This window comes from Podarcis erhardii (genome assembly GCF_964252035.2).
Source record: "Podarcis erhardii genome assembly, chromosome: 5".
NCBI classification, from domain to species: domain Eukaryota; kingdom Metazoa; phylum Chordata; class Lepidosauria; order Squamata; family Lacertidae; genus Podarcis; species Podarcis erhardii.
This window is the reverse complement of record NC_138509.1, coordinates 95,862,755-95,889,608: the sequence shown is the minus strand read 5'-3', so window position 1 is coordinate 95,889,608 and position 26,854 is coordinate 95,862,755. Positions and strand designations below refer to the sequence as shown.

At 45.9% G+C, this 26,854-nt stretch overlaps 1 protein-coding gene across 5 annotated transcripts; it reads left to right on the top strand.

Annotated features, from left to right (window-relative positions):
- Positions 1-242: 242 nt before the first annotated feature.
- Positions 243-26,482, top strand: LOC309342202 (cytochrome P450 2J5-like). Of its 5 annotated transcripts, none has more exons than XM_081862576.1 (10): positions 243-1,462; positions 5,072-5,174; positions 6,733-6,895; positions 7,791-7,940; positions 15,897-16,057; positions 17,920-18,096; positions 20,489-20,630; positions 21,474-21,661; positions 23,692-23,833; positions 25,490-26,482. In XM_081862576.1, the coding sequence occupies exons 2-10, from the start codon at positions 5,172-5,174 to the stop codon at positions 25,702-25,704; spliced, it is 1,341 nt and encodes a 446-aa protein (XP_081718702.1). In that variant the 5' UTR covers positions 243-1,462; positions 5,072-5,171; the 3' UTR covers positions 25,705-26,482. The 5 variants fall into 5 exon arrangements, with proteins under 5 accessions (XP_081718702.1, XP_081718705.1, XP_081718701.1 ...); XM_081862579.1 differs by having other exon boundaries at positions 5,072-5,210; XM_081862575.1 differs by lacking the exon at positions 5,072-5,174.
- The last annotated feature ends 372 nt before the right edge of the window (positions 26,483-26,854 follow it).

The window sequence follows — 26,854 nt, the reverse complement described above, 5'->3', positions numbered from 1 at the left end:
AGTGGCTGGGGAAACCCAGCCAAGTGGGCGGGGTATAAATAATAAACAACTTCTTCTTCTTCTTCTTCTTCTTCTTCTTCTTCTTCTTCTTCTTCTTCTTCTTCTTCTTCTTCTTCTTCTCCACCTCCTCCTCCTCCTCCTCCTCCTTCTCCTTCTCCTTCTCCTTCTCCTTCTCCTTCTCCTTCTCCTTCTCCTTCTCCTTCTCCTTCTCCTTCTCCTTCTCCTTCTCCTTCTTCAAGGTCTGGCAAAGGTCAGCCACCCTTCTTTTGCTAAGGAGATGTTTCTCCATGGATGGGCTATTCTGGAAGGCAAAAGCCATCTGTGAAGCACTATGTAGTTGCCCCGCTCTGCTGGCTGGAGGTGATGTCATCAAAGTGTAGCAGAGAAAGAAGTGGGAGGGGAAGGTGTTTTGTCTTGAAACAGAGATAGAACAACCTGATCTCTGTGAGAATATCCAAAGCCATGGCTTTGGTTCTCTCCCACTGCCTCCAATCCAGTTTAGGGTAGGGCTCAGGAGCACAATGCCTCAAGGACTGCCTCTACCCATGTGAACAAACCCAGACCCTGCAATCACAATGTGAGGCCCTTCTTCATGTGCCTACCCCACAAGAGGTCCAGCATACCCTTCAACTGTCCTGATTAAATCGAGGCATCCCATTTTTAGGAGCTGCACCCCCAAAAAACACAGGTTTTGGGTCAAAATGCCCAAGAGCCAGAGTAAAAAAAAAGTTTGTTTTGGGGCTCTGTTACCTCATACAGGTCACATTACTTGTGTGGGAACACAAGAAGGTATGGTTTTCAGCCTCAACATGCTGGAGGGTATGGTCCAGAGGGTGGCAACATGGGAGCGGGCCTTTTCTGTGGTGGGTCCATTTGCAGAATGTTCTCCCCAAGGAGCCTCTCCCGGCACCTTCATTACATATCTTTAGGCATCAGGTGAAAACTTTCCTCTTGTCCCAGATTTTTGGCCAATTAAATGTTCAGTGGCCTTTTAAACTGTGTGGGTGTGGAGGGTCTGATGACAATTAAGACCTTTCTTGCTTTATCTGAGCATCTTGAATATTCACACCTCACGTGCCAAAAGAGGACAGCCACATTCCTAGGCTATAAATGTGCCTGAAATGACCGCATAATTCTTCCCTGCTTAATTATAGCGTATCTCTGGGCAGCATCTCTCCGTATGATGTGATGGAATGGTATAAAAAAGGATGGGCTGGGAGTCTTTTGAGAGGAACCAGGAAGTCAGCCCAGAACAAAGTCATTCATCTAACTCAGAGAGAACAGTCAGGTAAACATGGGGCCAAGTGAAGTTCTGGTTGCTGTGCTCATCTGTTGTCTGACTGTGCAGTTTGTAAAGCTCCTTTGGAAACACCGACGCCTCCCCCCAGGACCTCTTCCATTCCCTCTCATCGGAAGCCTGTGGAGAGTTGGTTGGAAGGTTCGTCAGGATACTTTGATGAAGGTATTTTTCTAAATGATAATAGCAGCTGAAACAACAACAGCATAGCTGGGGAGGTGGGTGGGAAACTCACCCTGAAAGACCAGGACAGCACAGCGAGTTTTATCATGTGTTGATTAATATGCCACTTGCTTTGTGGTGGTCCTCAGTGAGATGATGGCTCCTTCACGGAGCTTCAGGGAGCTGTGGGAGTGTGTCTGAGGGTGGAATCAGGGCACTGCAGCAAACACTGTGTTACTGCTCCTTCCTGTCCTTGTCTCAACTCTTTCCAGTAACATGTAATGCAGCGTCAACATGTGACATCATCTAGCTGGGCCTTTTCTTGCCCCCACTAGGTATGCGGGTGAACAGGGCAGGAAAATGCCCCCTATGCAGTGGTTGCTGGTGCCCATTGGGAACTAATAAAACAGAGAAAGGGAGAACCAGGTAAACCACCTTGAGAAGAAAGGTGGAATATAAAGGTAATAATAAATAAATAAAAATAAGTCGAGCCAGTTTGCTCTGGTCCTGTTGCGTTGCCCACAAAGGCAACTGTAGTGAGTACAACCACGAAGTAAGGAGCCAACAAGCAGTGGACAGGTTCAACACAAGATGGGCAGGTGGTGGCACTTGAGGGCAAACTGAGGTTGGCAGACCAGTGCCCCACTTGCCCCAGTGGACTGCCTATATGGTGATGCCCTTAATCCAACACTGAAATTGGTTTGTGTTTAATTGGACTTACAATGTGGGTGTAAATCCTATAGGGTTGTCACAGGAGCATGCTGGTCCATAATCACACAGTTCAAAGCTGGAGTTAACTCTTCATTAGCAAAAACACGATCTCCACAGAGTTGGTTGAGTGTCAGGCCTAACAACCACAGCAGCTCCTTCCTGGCGGTCTTACTCCTTAAATGTCAAAACAAAACAAATTCCTTCCAGTAGCACCTTAAAGACCAACTAAGTCAGTTCTTGGTATGAGCTTTCGTGTGCATGCACACTTCTTCAGATACACTGAAACAGAAGTTTCCAGACCCTTCTATATAGTGAGAAGGTGGGGAGGGGTATTACTCAGAAGGGTGGTGGGAATGGGTGATTGGCAGATAGCTGTGATGAGCCTGTTGACGACTCTTAACGACTGCAATAGGTCTTACAGGAAAAAGCAAGGGGTGAAAAGGTGAAAAATGGCTTTGTCATGTATAATGAGATAAGAATCCAAGGTCTTTGTTCAGACCAGGTTTCTCCATGGTTTTAAGTTTGGTGATAAGTTGTAATTCAGCAGCTTCTCTTTCCAGTCTATTTCTGAAATTCCTTTGTAGTAAAACAGCTACTTTGAGATCTTGTATAGAATGTCCTGGGAGATTGAAGTGTTCTCCTACTGGTTTCTCTGTCTTGTGATTCCTGATGTCCGATTTATGTCCGTTTATTCTTTGGCGTAAGGTCTGGCCTGTTTGTCCAATATAGAGAGCTGAAGGACACTGTTGGCATTTTATGGCATACACAATGTTAGACGATGAGCAATTAAATAGTCCCGAGATGGTATGTGTGATGTTGTTGGGGCCAGTAATGGTGTTGTCCGGGTGTATGTGGCAGCAAAGTTGGCATCTGGGTTTATTGCAGGCTCTGGTGCCAGTGTCCGTGTTAGGTCTGGTTGTAGTATTATTGTGGGTTAGGAGTTGTTTAAGACTGGGTGGCTGTCTGTAGGCAATGAAAGGTCTTCCTCCCAGAGCTTGAGAAAGAGAACTGTCATTGTCCAGGAGAGGTTGTAGATCTCTGATAATGCGTTGTACTGTTTTAACTTGGGAGCTGTATGTGATGACTAGAGGTGTTCTGTTATTTTCTTTTTTGGGTCTGTCTTGCAGCAAGTTCTCTCTGGGTATCAGTCTGGCTCTGTTGATCTGTTGTCTAACTTCATCTGTTGGGTATTTTAGTTCTCTGATACCCAGAGAGAACTTGCTGCAAGACAGACCCAAAAAAGAAAATAACAGAACACCTCTAGTCATCACATACAGCTCCCAAGTTAAAACAGTACAACAAAGACCTTGGATTCTTATCTCATTATACATGACAAAGCCATTTTTCACCTTTTCACCCCTTGCTTTTTCCTGTAAGACCTATTGCAGTCGTTAAGAGTCGTCAACAGGCTCATCACAGCTATCTGCCAATCACCCATTCCCACCACCCTTCTGAGTAATACCCCTCCCCACCTTCTCACTATATAGAAGGGTCTGGAAACTTCTGTTTCAGTGTATCTGAAGAAGTGTGCATGCACACGAAAGCTCATACCAAGAACTGACTTAGTTGGTCTTTAAGGTGCTACTGGAAGGAATTTGTTTTGTTTTGACTATGGCAGACCAACACGGCTACCTATCTGTTCCTTAAATGTCAGTTGCCAAGACTGAATGTCCCTGCCTCCCCATAGCTGCCTAAGTCCCTTCCTCTCCAGGGCTTTCCCCAAGCAATCAGAGACTGTTTCTGCCTGTGTGCCGCCAACCTATTCTCCACTCTTTTCACGCCTCTTCTGGTTCTGGGAGACCAGCGGGGGAGGGGAGCAGCAGGAAGGGGAGACATTTGTGGCTCTTCACCAGCCTGACTCATCTCTGCCTCTGGGCTTCTCTCCTCTCACCCTCCTGCTTCAGCTTCTGCCTCTGATTCTGGACTTCTCTTTGCTACCACCTTCCCTACAGACCCTCTCAGCTGCTGAGATTGGCAGAGGAGGCCCTCAGAGGCTTGGTGGTTGGTGGCTGGGGAGAGGGTATTCTCAATGGCAGCCCCAAAGCTGTGAACTCCACCCTTCCAAAGAGGTGTACCTGGCACCTTCATTATGCAGCTTTCAGAGAATGCAACTCCTTCCCCTGGATTCTGACACTTGATGTGTATGTTTACAGGGCCAACCTAATAATAATAATAATAATAATAATAATAATAATAATAATATGTTGGATCCAGCCTAAGTTTCCCTGCCCCACCTGTTCTGTTTCCACTTTTGGCACTCCCCCAGAATGCCCCCTTTCCAGGATTGACACCGGCTTAAGATCTGCTCAGCCAACTGAGCCCCAGCTAAACCTGGATGAAGGACGTAGGCTGACATATCTGCAGCTCAACCAGGATGAGGGATTTAAGCTGGCATGGCCCTGCAGAGCCAGAAACCTCCTAGCTCAGTGGGAGATCTACTGGATCCTAACAGCTCATCCCGACTGAGCCATCCCTCAGTTTGATTGTGGTGTTTTGTTGTTGTTATACCCTACTCTGAGATCTTCTGACAAAGGGTGGGGTATAAATTATCTAAACAATTATACAAAAAGTGGAGGTGGGGGTGAGGAACCTACGGGTACTTCCAGATTCTTGCTCTTTTTGGATGGGGTTCAGCGACATACCTGCAAATTCACCTTGCACAATTGCAACCTGATTGACTAGATCGTGTGCAACAAAACCCATGTTGTGATGGGCAAGCGAGGGGAAAATGCACTAGAAGGTGTGGGATATCGGCCATGTAATCTGCAATGTCCCCCAAGATGCCACAGAAATAGAGACCCAACTCCTACACTGTGTGGAACAGTCCTCCTGACAAGATGCAGTCTGCAGGCTATGAGAATCTCGTCTTAAATAGATTTTCACATTTTTTTCTTCTTGTAGCTGGGAATCATTGCTTGGCTGCTGCTTGTTTAAGGAAGAACAGAGAGAAAATGGGGGAGAGAGGAAGCAAAGGCTGTTGACAGCTTGCTAAGTCCCACCCATGGTAATCTGAGCTCAGGGTGCAGGTTAACCCTTTTGTGTGAGTCAGTAGCTGTATATTACAACACTGATTTGGAATGCAGAAGCAGAATTGTAGCAGGATGGTGGTGGTGGTCCTAAACCCTCTCCCAGCTTGCCTCTTCACAACAAACTGCCTCTTTCCATCCCTGCGGAAGGGTTTAAACAGGGAGGGGTGAAGTGTGGATTGCATTGCCTTGCTGCTTAAGCAAGGTTAAGCCCCGAGCTGACATTTTTTTTTCTTCGGGTGCAGGAGTTTTCCTAAAATGCTGAGAATTTGGGCTCCTGCAGGCATTCCAGACTGGAAGGTCTTTTCAGGAAGAATCCCCAGTGCAAATCTACTGTTAAGCACAGAGACACAGGAAGCGGCCCTGTACCAAGCCAGACCATTGGTCCAGCTAGCTCAATATTGTCTACAATGACCGGCAGGGATTCTCCAGGGTTTCAGACAGTGGGCCTCTCCCAGCCCGTCCTGGAGATGTCAGTGGAGAGTGAGCTTGGGTCCTTCTACATGCAAGGGAGATGTTCTGCCACTGGGCTACAGACTTCCCCTGTTTTTAGCAGCTGCAGCAGCCTAACTGCCAAAGCAGGAGGGAGCGAAGGCCTACTTGAGTGTGAGCTGGTTTACTTATGGGGCGAAGTAGGGTGGCAGAATCAGAAGGGCAGTAAAATTCAAAAGGCAGTGAATATTTAATGGTAGAGATGCTGAAAGGAAGTGTCAGCATCCACCAGTCCCTATGGTCTTTCTCCACACTTTCTATTTTGTTGGGACAGGGAGGCGGGTGGCGCTGTGGGTTAAACCACAGAGCCTAGGACTTGACGATCAGAAGGTTGGCGGTTCGAATCCCTGCGACGGGGTGAGCTCCCGTTGCTTGGTCCCTGCTCCTGCTAACCTAGCAGTTCGAAAGCATGTCAAGTGCAAGTAGATAAATAGGTACCGCTCTGGTGGGAAGGTAAACGGCGTTTCCATGCACTGCTCTGGTTCGCCAGAAGCGGCTTAGTCATGCTGGCCACATGACCTGGAAGTTGTACGCCAGCTCCCTCGGCCAATAAAGCAAGATGAGCGCCGCAACCCCAGAGTCGGTCAGGACTGGACCTAATAGTCAGGGGTCCCTTTACCTTTAGCTAATGGGACAGACTTTTGTCAACAGAAACACTAGGTGTTCTTGTCCTGATAACGGAATCACATCAAATTCTTCTCCTTGGCCCCACAGAGCATCAGCAGAACAAACATTCCGGTCACAAACACATGCTTCAGGCATCAAAATTTCGCCTAACAATTCCACAAGAGTCTCCACTCCACCAATCCCAGGAGCCATTGCAGCTTTTCCATGGGAGTGGAGGGGAAGTGGGTATTTTCCCCAGAACCAAAGACCTCCCTCCCCATACACTGTGGTCCTGATCCAACTGCAATATAGTAGTAGTAATAAATTTAATAAATAATAATAATAATAAATACATTGTATGCTGTTATACAATCTGCATATCAACTAGCTTGGCCCTGAGCATAACATTTGTTTTGTTTGCTTTGACTCCCCTTACAGCTTGCAAACAGTTATGGAAACATTTTAACGTTATGGATAGGACATACTCCTGTGATTGTATTGTCTGGGTTTGAGGCTGTTGATGATAGTCTCACGGACAACCCAGAAGCATTGTCTGGACAACCAATGTTCCCTGTTTTTAAAATTCTGGGCAATGAAAAGGGTAAGTTGTCGCAGTCAGCCATTTTTATTTGGAATGTGGGGAGGGGTCTTTTCCTTTCTTTTCCTCAGCCAGCATGGAAAGTGTGGGATATATCCAGCTTCATATAACCAACATGCTTAGCTCTAATTAATGCTTTAAGGGGTTAAGACCATAGAGTAAGCTGTCCTGCCAGGCTGAGCTAGGTAGGAGGAAGGGTTACCAATCTCTTTGTTTTCTTTTTCCACCATGTGAACCCTACCAGGAAGGATGTCTGGGGTGGTTGCTCCAAGCCTAGGCTGTGTGGCTTTAGCAAGCCATCAAATACTTTAGAAACTCTTACCAGTGGTGGAGCACGCTCCGCCGAAGCGATTGCATCCTTCTCAGGTGCCCTTCAGCTGAGGGTAGCTGAGGGGGATGCATTGGCTGTGCGCCAGCCTCTGTGCTGCTCCTGCGAGTGGCGCTGGGCTTGCAGGGCACCTGGGCTGCTGTGTCTGTTGGAGGCAGGGGCGTAGGAAGGGGGGGAGGTGGGGGCAGTGCTCTCTAGGTGCCATCCCTGAGGGGGGTGACAAAAAGGCACACCGCAGGGGGCTTTCCCCCCCTCCCGTGCACAGTGGCTGGTGCTGCTGACACAGTGCACAGCAGATCGCCCACCCCGCCGCTGACGCAGTGCGCGGGGAATCACACCACCACTGCCGCAGTGCACAGGGGATCGCTCTCCCCACTGCCGACACCACAGCAGTCAATCAGAAGCCGTGCTTTGAAAGTCAAATGTTTCGGAAGTCAAACAAATTTCTGGAACAGATTCTGTTCGACTTCCAAGGTACAACTGTATTGATTCATTTGCCTCTAGCTGTGTTCCACCTAACCAAGAACCACCCGACACTGGGTTGTTGTTTTTTTTAAAAAAACATTGCAGGTATTATGTTCTCCAATGGCAAAACCTGGAAGCAGCAGAGGCATTTTGCACGATCTACCCTGCAGAAGATGGGGCAAATAAAGATGTCTCTGGAGCATCAAATAGAAGAGGAAGCTGCTCAACTCGTGGAGGCCTTTGCACGGGAAAAAGGTACGTAAGCGATGGCTGAAAAATTAGGCGTTTGTACTTGTTGATCTGCAGCTGCTGGCTAGCTAGCCTACCTATTATAATGCAACAGCTGCAGGAATTTTGCTCAGCAGAAGTGGTGATTCCTGGCACTTCATTCCAACCCATCAATGAAGCTTGAACACATCCTCAGATCTGTCCTTAAAGTGAAATAGATGCTTCCAAGCAGGTAACTGTCTTCCCGGCCCATAGCAGAAGACCCGTGCTTGGAACTCTGCTTTACAATTTTAATCCTGAGATATATAAATATATGATGAGTCCTGCTTCATCAGACCACAGGCCTCTATAGGGCAGCCAGATGCTCATCTGGGGTACTGTTGCAGGCCACCCCAAATCTCCTATTGGTGAGAGATTCCAGGGGTTCCAGACGCTTACCCAGGGTTCGGTTTCCTTGGAATGAGGGAATCCGGAGACTGTAGCGTCTTGAGGATATATGGTTTATTTACACCTATAGGCAACCTGAGCCAAAGATGGAGGGGCTCAGAGCATTAACACCCCAAAAGATCTTGCTTTCTCGAGAGTCACAGCCTTGGATTCCAGCAGTAATCAAGCATGGCTCTCTCAATCTGGCTTCTGCCTGCTTCTCTCTCAGCTCACACAATCTGTCTATTTTATGCAGGGTCTCTCAATTCAGTCAGATTCTGCCCCCTTCCTCCCGCAGAAAGAGGGGTTTAGAAAGTTTCCTTAGAAGTTTTAAACAGCAACAACTGCTTTCACTTTTACTTCAGTGGAAAGGGATCGACTTCCGGAATTTAAATCCCTTCCAGTCCAATTAATTATCCAAATTTAAAGCTTTATTTTTACTCACGATTGTCCAATCTTTTATAATTTGGTCAGAGAAATTGGTTGCTCACGATTGCTGGACTTCGGAGCTTCGCGCAATGAAGAAAGCGAGTAGATTCCACAGTACCCGCGTCTCCAACCCCGCTCACTCTCAGGGCTCTTATTAGAGCTTACTGGGGAGCAGGGGAGTTGCAAGGGGTACCCGCCGGAACACCAGGTCCTCAGAACGCTCGATCCAAGGTTTTTTCAGGGCTCCGCAACGCTCTTGCGGTCACCCCTATCTTCAAAGCACAAGGGCTCTTTCAGATGAAAGAACTCTCATCCGCCATTAATTGCACGGCCAACTGGAAGTCCAGAGCAAGTTCTTTTGCTATATGAACGATGGTACTTAGGTGGCAACTGTGGCCACCATAGAATCATAAAACTGTAGCATTGGAAGAGGCCACAAGTGTCATCTAGTCCAACCCCCTGCAATGCAGGAATCTTTTGCCCAACATGGGGCATGAACACATGACCTTGAGATTAAGGGTCAAAGAAACTTGCCTGACTAGTACAACCATGGAATCCACAAGGGTTAAAATTTATGCCTTGCTGGATCCATGAACCCAGGAATTAGAAGAGAGTTGGGCGTCATGCAAACGGAACACAATGGTATGCATTACCAAAAAAAGAAAGGGAAAGAAGAAAACCAATTTGCATAAACCTGCATATAATAATGGATATGCAAATGCAAATCAATAAATAATGTCTATAATTGAAACACCACTCATCTCAACACATTGGGAGAAGACTATGACCAGGTGGCCAGGATGCCTATTTAGTCTGCTGTTCAGATGTATCTGATGAGTAATTTCAGGACCCCAGCTCTCCATTCTTTTGACTCTTTATCTTTAATTGGGATGAGGTAGCCCTTCAATGGGATGCGGATGGCTCTGTGGTTTAGGGCTTGCCAATCAGAAGGTTGGCGGTTCGAATCCCCATGACAGGGTGAGCTCCTGTTTCTTGGTCCCTGCTCCTACCAAGCTAGCAGTTCAAAAGCGCATCGAAGTGCAAGTAGATAAATAGGTACCGCTCCGGTGGGAAGGTAAACGGTGTTTCCGTGTGCTGCTCTGGATCTCCTGTTACTGAGTACAGTGGATGTTCGGGTTGCGAACATGATCCATGTGGGATGCACATTCGCAACCTGCAGCGGTGTGCCTGTGCACGCACAGGTTACGGTTTGGCACGTCTGCACATGTGCAAAGCATGATTTAGCGCTTCTGCGCATGCGCGACTGCCGAAACTCGGAAGTAACCCGTTCCAGTACTTCTGGGTTTCGGCGGTCCATAACCCGAAGAAACTCAACCTGATCAGTAACCCGGGGTATGACTGTATCCTGATTTGGTTGCCCAAAGCTCACATGGTGATTAGCCCTATTGAGATAGATCAGTTGGTACATCAACCACAGTAAACTATCAAAAACATATAGAACCAACTTGAATTTATGCTGGAGGTGCAGGTGCAGAGAATTAGAGGCAACATTATACCACATGTGGGACCTCATATATAATGAATTTTAAAAATTGTTCAAGATAATGTTTAACAAAAGACCAGAAGCCTTCCTGGCAGGTATAATGGCACCAGATATCCCAAGAAAGAAAAGTATAATCTTTTTATATGCTACAACGGCAGCAAGGATGCTGGTTGCCAAGGGGTGGAAGGGAGATCAAATTCCATCAAAAGATGAGTGGCAAGTAAAACTGTTAGAATACATGGAATTAGCATATATGATGGGAAAAAATAGAGATTGATCGACCCTAAGTTTAAAGAGGAGTGGGAGATGTATGTTGTTGTTTAGTCGTTTAGTCTTGTCCGACTCTTCGTGACCCCATGGACCAGAGCACGCCAGGCACTTCTGTCTTCCATTGCCTCCCGCAGTTTGGTCAGACTCATGTTTGTAGCTTCGAGAACACTGTCCAACCATCTCATACTCTGTCGTCCCCTTCTCCTTGTGCCCTCCATCTTTCCCAACATCAGGGTCTTTTCCAGAGAGTCTTCTCTTCTCATGAGGTGGCCAAAGTATTGGAGCCTCAGCTTCACGATCTGTCTTTCCAGTGAGCACACAGGGCTAATTTCCTTAAGAATGGATGCATTTGATCTTCTTACAGTCTATGGGACTCTCAAGAGTCTCCTCCAGCACCATAATTCAAAAGCATCAATTCTTCGGCGATCAGCCTTCTTGATGGTCCAGCTCTCACTTCCATACATCACTACTGGGAAAACCATGGCTTTAACTATACGGACCTTTGTTGGCAAGGTGATGTCTCTGCTTTTTAAGATGCTGTCTAGGTTTGCCATCGCCTTTCTCCCAAGGAGCAGGTGTCTTTTAATTTCGTGACTGCAGTCACCATCTGCAGTGATCATGGAGCCCAAGAAAGTAAAATCTCTCACTGCCTCCATTTCTTCCCCTTCTATTTGCCAGGAGGTGATGGGACCAGTGGCCACGATCTTCGTTTTTTTGATGTTGAGCTTCAGACCATATTTTGCGCTCTCCTCTTTCACCCTCATTAAAAGGTTCTTTAATTCCTCCTCACTTTCTGCCATCAAGGTTGTGTCATCTGCATATCTGAGGTTGTTGATATTTCTTCCGGCAATCTTAATTCCGGCTTGGGATTCATCCAGCCCAGCCTTTCGCATGATGAATTCTGCATATAAGTTAAATAAACAGGGAGACAATATACAGCCTTGTCGTACTCCTTTCCCAATTTTGAACCAATCAGTTGTTCCATATCCAGTTCTAACTGTAGCTTCTTGTCCCACATAGAGATTTCTCAGGAGACAGATGAGGTGCCCAGGCACTCCCATTTCTTTAAGAACTTGCCATAGTTTGCTGTGGTCGACACAGTCAAAGGCTTTTGCATAATCAATGAAGCAGAAGTAGATGTCTTTCTGGAACTCTCTAGCTTTCTCCATAATCCAGCGCATGTTTGCAGTTTGGTCCCTGGTTCCTCTGCCTCTTCTAAATCCAGCTTGCACTTCTGGGAGTTCTCGGTCCACATACTGCTTGAGCCTTCCTTGTAGAATTTTAAGCATAACCTTGCTAGCGTGTGAAATGAGTGCAATTGTGCGGTAGTTGGAGCATTCTTTGGCACTGCCCTTCTTTGGAATTGGGATGTAGACTGATCTTCTCCAATCCTCTGGCCACTGCTGAGTTTTCCAAACTTGCTGGCATATTGAGTGTAGCACCTTAACAGCATCATCTTTTAAAATTTTAAATAGTCCAGCTGGAATACCATCACTTCCACTGGCCTTGTTATTTGCAGTGCTTTCTAAGGCCCATTTGACTTCACTCTCCAGGATGTCTGGCTCAAGGTCAGCAACCACACTACCTGGGGTGTACGAGCCATCCATATCTTTCTGGTATAATTTCTCTGTGTATTCTTGCCACCTCTTCTTGATGTCTTCTGCTTCTGTTAGGTCCTTACCACTTTTGTCCTTTATTATGGTAATCTTTGTACGAAATGTTCCTTTCATATCTCCAATTTTCTTGAACAGATCTCTGGTTCTTCCCATTCTGTTGTTTTCCTCTATTTCTTTGCATTGCTCGTTTAAGAAGGCCTTCTTGTCTCTCCTTGCTATTTTTTGGAAATCTGCATTCAATTTCCTGTATCTTTCACTATCTCCCTCACATTTTGCTTGCCTTCTCTCCGTTGTTATTTGTAAGGCCTCGTTGGACAGCCACTTTGCTTTCTTGCATTTCCTTTTCATTGGGATGGTTTTAGTTGCTGCCTCCTGTATAATGTTGCGAGCCTCCATCCATAGTTCTTCAGGCACTCTGTCCACCAAATCTAAATCCTTAAACCTGTTCCTCACTTCCACTGTGTATTCATAAGGGATTTCACTTAGATTGTATCTTACCGGCCCAGTGGTTTTCCCTACTTTCTTCAGTTTAAGTTTGAATTTTGCTATAAGAAGCTGATGATCTGAGCCACAGTCAGCTCCAGGTCTTGTTTTTGCTGACTGTATAGAGCTTCTCCATCTTTGGTTGCAGAGAATATAATCAATCTGATTTCGATGCTGCCTATATGGTGATGTCCATGTGTAGAGTCGTCTCTTGTGTTGTTGGAAAAGAGTGTTTGTGATGACCAGCTTGTTCTCTTGGCAGAACTCTATTAGCCTTTGCCCTGCTTCGTTTTGAACTCCAAGGCCAAACTTGCCAGTTGTTCCTTTTATCTCTTGACTCCCTACTTTAGCATTCCAATCCCCTATAATGAGAAGAACATCCTTCTTTGGTGTCAATTCTATAAAGTGTTGTAAGTCTTCATAGAATTGGTCAATTTCAGTTTCTTCAGCACCAGTGGTTGGTGCATAAACTTGGATTACTGTGATGTTAAAAGGTCTGCCTTGGATTCGTATCAAGATCATTCTATCATTTTTGAGATTGCATCCCAATACAGCTTTTGCCACTCTTTTGTTGACTATGAGGGCCACTCCATTTCTTTTACGGGATTCTTGCCCACAATAGTAGATATGATGGTCATCCGAACTGAATTCGCCCATTCCCGTCCATTTTAGTTCACTGATGCCCAGGATGTCAATATTTATTCTTCCCATCTCATTTTTGACCACATCCAGCTTACCAAGGCTCATGGTTCTTACATTCCAGGTTCCTATGCAATATTTTTCTTTACAGCACTGGACTTTCCTTTCGCTTCCAGGCATATCCGCAGCTGAGCGTCCTTTCGGCTTTGGCCCAGCCGCTTCATCAGCTCTAAATCTATCTGTACTTGTCCTCCACTCTTCCCCAGTAGCATGTTGGACGCCTTCCGACCTGAGGGGCTCATCTTCCAGCGTCATAACTTTTATATGCCTGTTGTCTTTGTCCATGGAGTTTTCTTGGCAGGGATACTGGAGTGGCTTGCCGGTTCCTCCTCCAGGTGGATCATGTTTGGTCAAAACTCTCCACTATGACCTGTCCATCTTGGGTGGCCCTGCACGGCATACCTCATAGCTTCTCTGAGTTATTCAAGCCCCTTCGCCACGGCAAGGGGATCCATGAAGGGGAGATGTATAGACAATATCTAAAAGAACCATGTCCCCATATAAAAGCTTTAGAATGCTTCGAATAACTCTCAAATGGAAATAAGGTAAAAAGAATACAAACAAGATTTAGTACAGATCAAATTTGTTGGAATATCAGAGGCAAGGAATTGAGGAAACAAGGACCCATATCAAGGAGGTCGGAAGTTGAAATATTTTTGAGTATTGGTGAAGCAGTGTTACAAATCTTTGCTTGTTTGTTTGTAAAAGATGTATTGTATACTTTTTCAATGCAAGTGTGTGCTTGTGACGAAAGAGAGAGAAGGGCTAACTGCCGTTGAATGCAATGAATTGTGGCCATAGCCTGAAGATTTGTTCTTCAGAAAGGGGAAGGACTCTCCCTGCGCTCTTGCTTAAAGGCTGGCTTCGGAGGCTGGTACAGCGTCTACGGCCATACTACCCTGAACACGCCCGATCTCGTCTGATCTCGGAAGCTAAGCAGGGTCAGGCCTGGTTAGTACTTGGATGGGAGACTGCCTGGGAATACCGGGTGCCGTAGGCTTTTGCCTCCTTTTGCCGCTTTCAACTCTGCCCCTCCACTTGCCGCCCATTTCACGCCAGGCGCTGCTGCCTGCTCTTCCGCTCTTTATTTTAATTTCCTTTCCTTCTGACTCGCGCCTTTCGAACCTGCTTTTCCTTTGCAAGGCCCTGCCCCCTCCCCCTGCTCCGCTCAGGGCGGCTTGCAAGCATTTAAAGTCACAGCTCAGCTGAAATCTATCAAGAGGCAGCAACTGCTGGACATGAAGTGCAGCACAGGAGAGCTGCAAGTGGAAAGCGTCCGCAGGACGGCCAGTTCAGTTGTATTCAGAGACAGCCACGAATGGACAGGAACTATGCAATGTGAACTATGCAATGTGGAATCCTCCTTTCTTTTCTAACCTTTAAAAAGCAAATTTTGTATAATTTTGCTATTTCTTTGTCTGTTTTATTTTTGTTTTCTTCTTTGCTTTTTTCCTAAATGTTCTTTGTGTGTATGTGTTGATTTTAAACCAATAAAGATTAATATTCTTTTAAAAAGAGATGGTAGAGCATGAGATTCTTAATCTCAGGGTGGTGGGTCTGAGCCTCATGTTGGGCAAAATATTCCTGCATTCCCTTCAAACTATACAGTTCTTCTTCTTCTTCTTCCTCCTCCTCCTCTTCCTCTTCCCCCTTCCCCCTTCTTCTCCTTCCCCTTAGGTATTTATTTATGGCCTGCCGTTCTCATCCTAAGGTCCCAAGGTGGGTTGCAACATTAAAAAAAAACAACCTATTATAAACAATTAAAAACAACTTACAATCATAAAAATATGGCCAGTTGTTAATGAGTGTTCATTCTGATATTTTTGCAGGGCAGTTATGTGACAATGATCATTCCTCCTGATTTGCCTGTGGGTTGTTTATACACTTCTTGTTAATGATTTGTCCACCCCCCCTACTAAGTGTAAAAAAGTTGTTTGCTTCTTTTTTTAATATAAAGAGTGGGGTTTATTGAAATAGGTTAACAGAGTATTTTAATTCACTTACCGCATAAACCTGAATCTCCAGTAAACCCTTGAATCATTTTTTGCAAAATAGTGACAGACTGGAGTGGAGGCACCTGAAATGTCTGGTTCTGAGGTCACAATACTCTGAAACATTCAGAGTGGGGTAGATCTGTGGTTTTCTCCCAATGTCTCTAAAGCAGGGGCTGGCAACCTAAGGCCCATGGGCCGGAAGTCGCCCACAGAGGCCATTTAACTAGTCCACGAGCCACCCCCAAACCAAACCGCCCGCTTGGCGAATCCCTGCGTGCTGCACTAAACTAGTGCCGCGGGCCGTGGGGACTCTCTTCCGCAGCTCTGGAGATCACTTCTGCGCATGCCCAGATGCCGAAAATCACTTCTGTGCAGGCGCGATTTCCGGCATCTGAGCATGCGCAGACACGATTTCTGGCATTGTGTTGCACCGGCCCGGCCCACGCAGGATCTCCGCGGGAGTGATCCGGCCCATGCCCGGTAAGCCTTGCCGACCCCTGCTCCAAAGCCCTGGGCCAGTGGAATGAATGCTGATGAGATTGTCTTGGCTGTTTGTCTGCAGGACGGCCTCTGGACCCTTCGCTGCCCATCATGCATTCAGTCTCCAAAGTGATTTGTTCTCTGGCATTTGGACATCCTGTTGCCGTGGACGAGAAGGCCTTACATGAGCTGACTGAACACATCAGCACTGTTACAAAATTTAGGGGCACCGCTGGAGAGATAGTGAGTAATGAATTATCCCCTGTTCCTTCTCGCTCTCCCAGCTCCGAGGAGGACAACGCTGTATCTGCACACAAACATGTCCAATGTTGAGTCAGAGCCAAGCCAGGTTTTCCTCATCCCTCCTCACTGAGGTCCTTTTTCACTGGAAGTGATGGAGAAGGGAGTTGCCACATTCTGCATGCAAATGGTGCATTCTGCCATTAAGCTATAGCTCTTCCCTAAGAGCTGCTGTATGATGATGATGATTACCCACCCTTTATCCTAAGGTTCCAGGGCAGGTCACAATATTAAAACAAAACATTAAAAACAATTTAAAACAGGTTACAACCACAAAAATAAGGTGGCTACTCAGTCCCAGTTTTGGGGCTTCCTGTAGGCATCCCGTTGAACACACTGAGAAGAAGGTTGCTGGACTAGATGGGCCATTGACCTGACTCTTCTGATGCCCTTCTGTTCTCCCAAGTGACCTCTTTACTAGCTCTAGTCATATCAGTCATTTGGGGTGGTGGGAATTCTCTGTGGCAGCCCCTGAGCTGTGAGATTCCCTCTCCACAGAGGTGTTCCCGATGTCTTCCTTGTATAGCCTCCATTGCTTCCTTCTGTTAAGTACAGTTGTTTAATTGACACTGAAATGGAAAATCCCTTTGGAGTCTCCTAAGCAAGAAGAGCTCTCTGAGATGCCTAGATAGGTTGCTAATTAACTATTGTTATTGTTTTCTGGTAGCTCTGACATGGTGTTTTAACTTTAGATCACATGAGAGGTACTGAATTGCAAATTCGCCTTCTTGGAAGGGTGGTGGCCGAATCTTTGTTCTCAGGCTCTGTAAAAGTAAGATGCCTCTTCAGGAGCTGCATAGCCTAAGGAACTGGAATGCAGGCTAATGGAGCCTGTGTGTTAGAGAGAGCTATGTTTGTCAGCTCTGGTTATAAGTTCATTTCATTTCTAAGATGCTGAGCCTGTGCTGGACTTGCACAAGATATTGTATGGAATTATTTGGATGTATCATTTACTGGCACTGTAGGGACGCGGGTGGTGCTGTGGTCTAAACCACAGAGCCTAGGGCTTGCCAATGGGAAGGTCGGCGGTTCAAATCCCCACGACGGGGTGAACTCCTGTTGTTTGGTCCCAGCTCCTGCCCACCTAGCAGTTTGAAAGCACATCAAGTACAAGTAGATAAATAGGTACTGCTCCATCGGGAAGGTAAATGGCGTTTCCGTGTGCTACTCTGGTTTGCCAGAAACAGCTTAGTCATGCTGGCCACAGCCGGAAGCTGTCTGTGGACAAACACCAGCTCCCTTGGCCTATAGAGCGAGATGAGCACGCAATCCCAGAGTCATCTGCGACTGGACCTAACGGTCAGAGGTATTTTTACTTTTTTATTTGGATGTATCGGTTTTTGTTCAGCTTTTGAAGAAAGTTCTTCAAGTAAAGTTTTGAACAATCTAATGAGTCTGAACAATGCTTCATTCCCAAAAGAGTCGGTTTTTATGCATCGAGTCCCTTCAAACTGCACAATATTCAGTACTATTTTTCTAGAAAAAGAGGTGCCAGAACTCACCATGAATGCCTCCCTTGTTCTCTTAGAATGGCAATGGGACCAACCTGAGAGGTGCTAGAACTGAGTTCTGGTGAGTTGTGGCTGGAAAAAAAAGCCCTGGAAATACTGATATATGCAATATCTTCCAGTTCTGAACTTTTTGCCTTGCTCCTGAACAGCCACTCCCAAGCTTTCTGTCTGCTCCCAAGCCTGTCCCTTGACTTCCCTGAATCCAGGTCTCTTCCTTACAAGAGCCCAAACAGGGGGATCAGGGATTACATTGCCAAACCAACACTCACACATTTTCTTTTGCATTTCCTGCAGCTATACAATGCTTTCCCGTCACTGATGTGGCACATTCCTGGGCCTCACAAAAAGGTTTTCTCCTCCTGTGAATTCATGCGTTCTTTTATCAGGAAGGAGGTAGAAAATTGCCAGAAAGCTGGGGTTTCCCAGGAGCAAAAGGACTACACTCACCTCTATTTGGCTCAGATAGACAAGGTAAGTATCTGCTGGAGTGCCTGAATTTGGCACAGCTCATGAACCACTGAGCCAAAAGCTGCCCACAAATGGCTGGGAAGCTGTGGCTTTGCAACAAGAAATTGTGTCTCACACAAGACTTTCTTTCCCTAACGGAGCATAGCCTATTTATTTCCTGTTACGGTGAAAATATCTTGTTCAAGGTGCTCCTACCAGACCCTCCAAGTATCCCTATTTTCCAGGGACAGTCCTGGATCTACAGAAGCCATCTCGGTTTTTGATCTGATCCAGGAATGTCCCGCTTTTCCTTAGGATGTCCCTAGTTTCATCAGAGAAATGTTGGAAGGTATGCAGTTATGCAACGCCCCCGGCTAAGGAGATAAGTAATTATACAACCTTTAGAAGACATCTGAAGGCAGCCCTGTATAGGGAACATTTTTAGTGTTTAATATTTTATTTATATATGTTGGAAGCCGCCCAGATTGGCTGGCGCATTCCAGTCAGATGGGCAGGGTATGATGATGAATAGAGTGTTCCTATTTTCATTGGAGAAAAGTTGGCAGGTATGTAGTACTGATGTAGTAGCTATGGTTTTCCCAGTAGTGATGTATGGAAGTGAGAGCTGGACCATAAAGAAGGCTGATCGCCGAATAATTGATGCTTTTGAATTCTGGTGCTGGAGGAGACTCTTGAGCGTCCCATAGACTGCAAGAAGATCAAACCTCTCCATTCTGAAGGAAATCAGCCCTGAGTGCTCACTGGAAGGACAGATCGTAAAGCTGAGGCTCCAATACTTTGGCCACCTCATGAGAAGAGAAGACTCCCTGGAAAATACCCTGGTGTTGGGAAAGATGGAGGGCACAAGGAGAAGGGGACGACAGAGGACGAGATGGTTGGATAGTGTTTTCGAGGTTACCAGCATGAGTTTGACCAAACTGCGGGAGGCAGTGGAGGACAGAGGTGCCTGGCGTTCTCTTGTCCATGGGGTCACGAAGAGTCAGACACGACTAAACGACTAAACAACAACAACATGTAGTACTGAACTATTAGAGCCCTATACAGTTCAGGACTAGGTTACTTGAGAGGCTGCCTTATCTTGTATATAGCCAGTAGGTCACTGCAGTCTATGGGAGAGTATTTGCTAAAGGTTGCGAAGAGATCCAAGGCCCTCTCCATAGCAACTCAGAGCTTTTAGCATGGTTGCCCTAGTTCTGTGGAACTGCATTCCTATCAAGATCTGACAGGCAGCCATTATCCGCACCTACTGGAAATAATTGTAGGCATTTTTGTTCCGACAAGCTTTTCCAGCTGGGCGAATAAGCCTCTGCCACGGATAAATACCACTTGCGGTGTGGTAAAGCAGCATTTAAATAAGCCAAACCAAATTAACACAATACAAATCTCTAAGCAGTTTACATAAAAGCAAGGATTGGTCCTGTGTGTCAGCACCAGCATCCATTCCAGTCCACATTGTTTAGTATATTGAATAATATGGTACCGTTTTGGATAGAAGTCAATTAAGGCATTAAGGATCTGAACTGGGAGTGATGTACTACTCCCTGACGGTTCAGTATTAGTGATAAATGGATTGTTTAAACTGTGCATTTTTTCTGAAGATTGGATGTTCTGGATATGAACTCTCTCCACTGGCTGTTACTTGTTTTGTTTACAATTATGGCTTACTATGTTCCTTTACAACAACAACAACAACAATAACAACAACATCCTCTACCTGCAGAAAGCTAGCCTGTCAGGGAGAAAGTTCTTAGTCTGGCTTCTCCCTTGACATGCTGCTTTTCTGTGTGCAGAGGTATTTTTGACGCAGGTGGCACATACAGTCATGCAATTCTTTTGTTTGCTGTCTGCAGCCGCACAGTCCCATTATCAACATACCCATTCATTTTCCAGGCCACACTCATTTTCATTCCAGCCCCACCCACCACTGGCATGTGGTCCCCACTAAGTTGTCTACAAGGTAAGGTGGCCCTAGGCCTTGTTTCTCATCCTTGCCTTAACCGGCTCCCAAATCACAGGAATGGCTGGCACAGTGGGGCAGGGCTGCGGATCTGACACCGAAATTGCTGCCATTTACCTGGATGGGGCAGGACACAGGTGAGGTTGTGGGTACACAGGCCAAAGCGACAGAGTGAATCTAGTGTTCCCGCTGGTGCACCTAAGTGGCAGGAGGGGGGCTTCATGGTGCAGCCTCACCATCTTGGCTGCTGCCACCAAATCACAAAACCCCAAGTGTTCTTGCAAGCTAGGAAGTGAGGCAAAGCTTCCATGGAGCCAACAAAGGAGGTAAAAATTAGTCTCAAGAACTGCACACAGGGCAAAGGCAACACAGTGGTTGCAACTGAGACAGCCAAGCTTTGAGTACCTTGGGTTGAAATGTCATGCTTCTAATCCGCAGGAGAAAATTGACTCCACAACTACGTTTGATGAAGACAACCTGGTACAGGTTATCTTTGACCTGTTTGCTGGAGGCACAGACACTCTCGTTGCCACTCTCTCCTGGGCTCTGCTTTTTATGGTGGCCCATCCTGATATTCAAGGTGAGAGCGGGTTGTATGGCGCAAGTGAAGGATGCTTATTCTATCTTTATGTACAGAACAGCTTGGGAGGGGCGAAGGCTGTAGCTCAGTGCCAGAGCCTCTGCTTTGCATGAGGAAGGTCCCAGGTTCAGTCCTTGTCACTTCTATCTAGGGCTGGGAATGTCTAGAATCAGAATTGCAGAGTTGGAAGGGACCGCAAGGGTCTAGTCCAACTCCCTGGAATGCAGGAATCTTGTGCCCAGTGTGGGGCTTGAACCCACAACCCTGAGATTAAGAGTCTTATGCTGTACCAGCTGAGCTATCCCTGAAACCCTGGAGAGTTGTTCCCTGTTGGTGTGGACAATATTGTGCTGGGTTGCCAAATGACATTAAGCAGGCCCAGATGTTAAAACAAAATTCTGGGGTTGTAATTGAGGGAAGCCCTATATATTATTTGAGAGCATGGTTGATTGATTCTGCTTCAGTTTGTTCTCTGATGCTTCCCCAATAAGGGGAAAAGCAGGACAGAAAATCATGTCTTTCACATAGAAAGTGATGGTATTTCAGGAAGAAGTTAGAGGATATGAACTGATTGGAAATGAAGCAGCATGGCCACCCCAAAACATTTGCAGGCACAGACATAATAGAAAGCATGATCATGTGTGACCGCCCCAATAGCAATGTGAGAACAAATCATCGTCAATGTGCAATAAAGGGCCAAGGGGCCATGGAGGGGCCAAGGGGTTCTCTTTCACAGCTGTTTAGTGGCTGGCACTCTGGTGACCCTTGAGACAAGAGTGCTTCCCAAATACAACCTTCCCTCTGCCCACCTATGAATTGAAACACCTTTCCCCCCGCCCTCAGAGCAAGTCCAGAAGGAGCTAGGAAGTGCTCTCAGTCCCTCCAAATTGGTCTGCTATGAGGATCGGAAGCGATTGCCCTATACCAGTGCTGTGATTAAGGAGACGCAGCGCTTCAGCAACGTCATACTATTTGGGGCACCCAGAGTTTGTGTAGACGATATGAATGTGCTTGGCAACTTCATTGAAAAGGTACAGAGCGACTTCTACCACCACCCTCCTCTTTCCCAGGTTGAACGATTGTTTGGCAACAAGTTTTAGCTAGTGCAATTGTTGCGTTGGATTCCTCTGTTGAGTGGCATTGAAACTCACCCATTCACTAGTGCAAGAGCCCTTTTGTGAGCAGACGGAAAATGTTGAATATATATATATCCTTAAAGACCTACCTTGGCTTCCAGAATGTTTCGGAGCACAATTCAAAGTGTTGGTGCTGAGCTTTAAAGCCCTAAATGGCCTCGGCTCAGTATACCTGAAGGAGCGTCTCCACCCCCATCGTTCAGCCCAGACACTGAAGTCCACCTCCGAGAGATTTCTGGCGGTTCCCTCCCTGTGAGGGAACCAGGCAGAGGGCCTTCTTGGTAGTGGCACCCACCCTGTGGAACACCCTCCCATCAGGTGTCAAGGAAATAAACAACTATCTGACTTTTAGAAGACATCTGAAGACAGCCCTGTTTAGGGAAGTTTTTAATGTTTGAAGTTTTATTATGTTTTTAGTCCTCTGTTGAGAGCCGCCCAGAGTGGCTGGGGAGTAATAATAATAATAATAATAATAATAATAATAATAATAATAATAATTTGCTTGACTTACAGCATTCCTAGGAGTATAAATATTGATTTGGCTTTTATTGCAACATTAAGAATATATTTCTTTGTTCTGTGGAACAATTATGAAGTTGGCTTCCTTCTCTTACTCTGAAGAAACCTGTCAGTTTTATCGTATTTGCTATTTCAAAGGTTTTGATCATGCACCCTCAGGGTCCTTGTTGCGACAAATTGTTATACAGGTAGCTGTCAATAAATTTGTGACCATTTATCTATCCTGATCTTTAACACAGCCAAATAGAGGCATCCATTGGAAGTGAATACCTGGTAATTAATAATAATAATTTTATTATTTATATCCTGCCCATCTGATTGAGTAGCCCCAGCCTCTCCGGGCAGCTCCCAACAAAAAATTAAGAACACCATAAAACATAGCACATTAAAATTTTTCCGATACAGGGCTGCCTTCAGATGCCTTCTAAATGTCAAATGCTTGTTTATCTCCTTGACATCTGATGGGAGGGCAATTAATAATAATGTTCTTATTTAATATTTTATTATATTATTATTTAATTCTTTCAATCCCTCTAACCACATTATCGCAGAACTTCTATATATATGTGTGTGTTAGAACATGTACATTTCACTGTGGAGGGAAAATCATTTTAATTAAATTTAAAATTTTAATGGAAGCCATACTGGTGAATCCAGCTGTGAGGCAGGTGGCTGTCATTTCCCACAACACTGACTGCACTGTGAGGAAGTTAAAACAACCCTGCAATGGCAAATCCAGTTGCTTGAGCTCAGCGCTCCTTTCTGTGCCTGGCCAAAATAAAGGGGACCTAGAAGCCTCGTGTCGTTGGTTATGGTGGGTCTTCCGGAACAGTGTCATAGTGTGGGAGCAGTCCACAGGGACTGTTGTCCTGGGCTCAAAATTGTTAGGGGTGCAAAATGTCAACACTCAGTGCTGCTTCAATGCAACCATGCACTTTCATTGCTGGACTCTATTGAAAATGGCTTCTCCATGTGAACCAGGAAGTGACCTCTCCAGACAACAGAGCGCCTCTTCTTTTCTTATCTCTGTGGCTGTGATCTCCTGGGTGATACGGATGCCGTTAGGCAGTTGAATGTGCCCTCCCACCCACTGCCTTTGCGTGGTCCCGGGCACTGGCAACCCATGCTATGACACTGCTGCAGAGGTCCTAGCATTTGCCCTAATAGGCTATTTGCTGGCCTGGGTGTAGGACAGTCTTCCTCAACCTCAGCCCTCCAGATGTTTTGAGACTACAATTCCCATCATCCCTGACCACTGGTTCTGCTAGCTAGGGATCATGGGAGTTGTAGGCCAAAACATCTGGAGGGCCAAGACTGAGGAAGCCTGATGTAGGAGTTCTCCACCTATACCTGTCTGACCAAGATATTAAGAAGTATAGCTAAGCCCTCTTTCCTCTTCTTTGCAGAATACTCTGGTGATTCCTGATCTGTGCTCTATTAATCTTGATCCCAAGCTTTGGGAGACACCTCGCCAGTTCAACCCTAACCACTTCCTAGATAAGGATGGGAAATTCATAGTGAGAGATGAATTCCTCCCATTTGGGACAGGTAAATGCACAGACTTTTAAAAAGCACAACTGCAAACTTGACCTGCGATATTGAATAGCAGTGTTTGTTATGAGGACAAAATCTTGAAGGAGGAGCTGAGAAAATGCAGAAAAGCCATAACAGGCTTTTGAAAGTAACCTTTTAAATTTTCGGACCCGCTAGCAGAGGACCAGTAAGGAACCAAGAGGCAATCAAATGCAAGTCTTTTAATTTTGTTCAGGCAACACGACGTGCCAAGCAATTTCGATAGAGGAGTCTTGGCAACACTCTTCTAAGTACAGGCTTCTCCAGCGTGGTGGGAAATAAAAGCCAGAGACCTAGCAGAAAATACATCTTTTTGCCTGGCATTTGAAGATACGTAATGGTGGTGCCAGGTGAGCCTCCCTGAGGAGCAAATCCCACAAGTGGGGAGTCACCACCGAAAAGGCCCATTCTTGTGTTGCCTCTTCTGGACCTCCCACGGAGGGGGAAACATGGAATAGAGCTTCAGATGACTATCTCAGGGTTCAGGTCAGTTCATATGGGGAGAGGAAGTTTTTGAGGTACCGTGGTACCTCGGGTTAAGAACTTAATTCATTCTGGAGGTCAGTTCTTAACCTGAAACTGTTCTTAACCTGAAGCACCACTTTAGCTAATGGGGCCTCCTGCTGCTGCCGCCGCACGATTTCTCATCCTGAAGCAAAGTTCTTAACCCGAGGTACTATTTCTGGGTTTGCGGAGTCTGTAACCTGAACCACCTGTAACCTGAAGCATCTGTAACCCGAGGTACCAATGTATTAGTGGTACAGCTTTCTAGGTCCAGAAGCAAATTGGTAGCCAGTGCAGTCAGGCCAGGATTAGTACTATATCTTCAAATTGTCTTGCTGCGGTGAGCTACCTGGCCTCTGAATTCTGTATCAGCTGCAGTTTCCAAAATATCTCCAAAGGCAGCACCAGGTATAATGCGTTTCAGTAATCTAACCTAGAGGATACCAGAGTGTAGGCAACAGAAATTAGGCTATCCCTTTCCACATCAATTAGGCTTGCCCACAAAAAAGAGGTGCAGGATTGCAGCTTGAGTGTCAACCATATGCACACTTCTTCTTCTTTTCATTATTTACCACCCTTCATCTGAGGATCACAGAGAGGTTTACATTATAAGAACACAAAAATGCACAACATAATTGCAAACAAAACAATAACCACCCACCCACCCACCCCGGTTTAAAGGCCATAGAATGTTTAATCAGCCAAAGGCCTGGTTATAGAGAGATATTTTGTGCGGCATCTAAAGATATGTAAGGAAGGCATCAGGCAAGGCTCCCTGGGGAGAGCATTCCACAAGCGGGGAGCCACCACAGAATCGGCTTGTTCTTGTATTGCCATCCTCTGGACCTCTTTCAGAAGAGGCACATGAAGAAGAGTCTCAGATGATGGTCGCAGGTCCTGGGTTGGTTCATATGGGGAAGGCGGTCCTTGAGGTATTGTGGTCCTGACTTCCATCTCATTGTGTGGACATGTCCCTTCCCTTCTGCATAGGTTCTTCAGATGCTTTGGTTGCGCGCCATGTGCAAATGTATACCACGCACTCTTAATTATGGAGTATTATGTGGCGCTTGAGAGAATGAGTGATGCAGGTACTTGATACTTATTATCTCCTGTTTATTACTTCTGCAGGAAGCCGTGCATGCTTGGGGAAGCACATAGCACAGGTGGAACTCTTTGTTTTGTTTACCAGCCTCATGAGAGCATTTACCTTCCGGCTGCCAGAGGGAAAGAAGGAAGTGAACACTGAACCTGTAATAGCTGCTGTGGTGCATCCCCACCCATTTAAGCTCTGTGCTGTTCCTCATTGGCTACAGCCCACAGAAGACCAAGGCTGGAGAGTTTAGAGCGGCTTATTGCTCCCTGGGGATTTTCCAGCTCCTACTTCAAAGCTTTATCCTTTACTTCTCTATAGCCTGGTTGCTCTCCTCAGTTTGTAGAGCAAGAGCTTCTTAACCTCAAGGCCGTGGGTTCGAGCCCCATGTTGGGCAAAAGGATTCCTTCATTGCAGGGAGTTGGACTAGATGACCCTCACGGTCCCTTCCAACTCTACAATTCTGTGATTCTGTAATACATGCTTTGTTTGGGGAGAGAATTCAGGTAGAAATAAATGCCAGAACTGGATGAAAGGATCTGAGAACAGGAGTGATCTGAACAGATGCCATCGTTCTAACACCCACATTTAGATTAGCCTGTTGAGTAGTAAAAGCACTGAGAAAAATGAAATCAATTTGCACCTGAGTGCAGATGGTCGCATTACATTTTATGTGCTCTGGTTCATGATAAAAGGTAAAGGGACCCCTGGCCATTAGGTCCGTCATGACCAACTCTGGGGTTGCGGTTGGCCAAGGGAGCCGGTGTACAGCTTCTGGGTCATGTGGCCAGCATGACTAAGCAGCTTCTGGCGAACCAGAGCAGCGCACGGAAACGCCGTTTACCTTCCTGCCAGAGTGATACCTATTTATCTACTTGCACTTTGACATGCTTTCGAACTGCTAGGTTGGCAGGACTGGTTCATGATACCCAGGGACAAAATGCACATGCTTCTCATCAAATGTGAAAAATTGCACACGTGTAAAATTTAGCACGTGGCCCTGTAAAATAAAGTGTATTTTTACAAAAGCATTTTTCAGTCATGACTTCTGAGTATTTTTTTAAATATAATTTTTATTAAACGTTCACTTTAAACAATAAACAATAATTTCCAATATAAGCCTACCAATCTCATTCCCTACCGCTCTACTGAGCTTATGACTTCCCTCCATCCCGCCAACAAGCTTTCCCTTTTCAAATCTATATCTCACAGTTTAATCTTATTTTATAAAGTCCACGCCGTAGGATTTATTTCAGCCCTGCTAGTGTCTTCAAACTTCTATAGTTATTATTTATATAGTCAATGAATTTACTCCAGCCAGTCTCTTTGGAATTTTAGTTCGTTGTGGTTTCGAACTCTTCAGGTCAGTTTTGCCAGCTCTGCATAGTCCATCATCTTCGTCT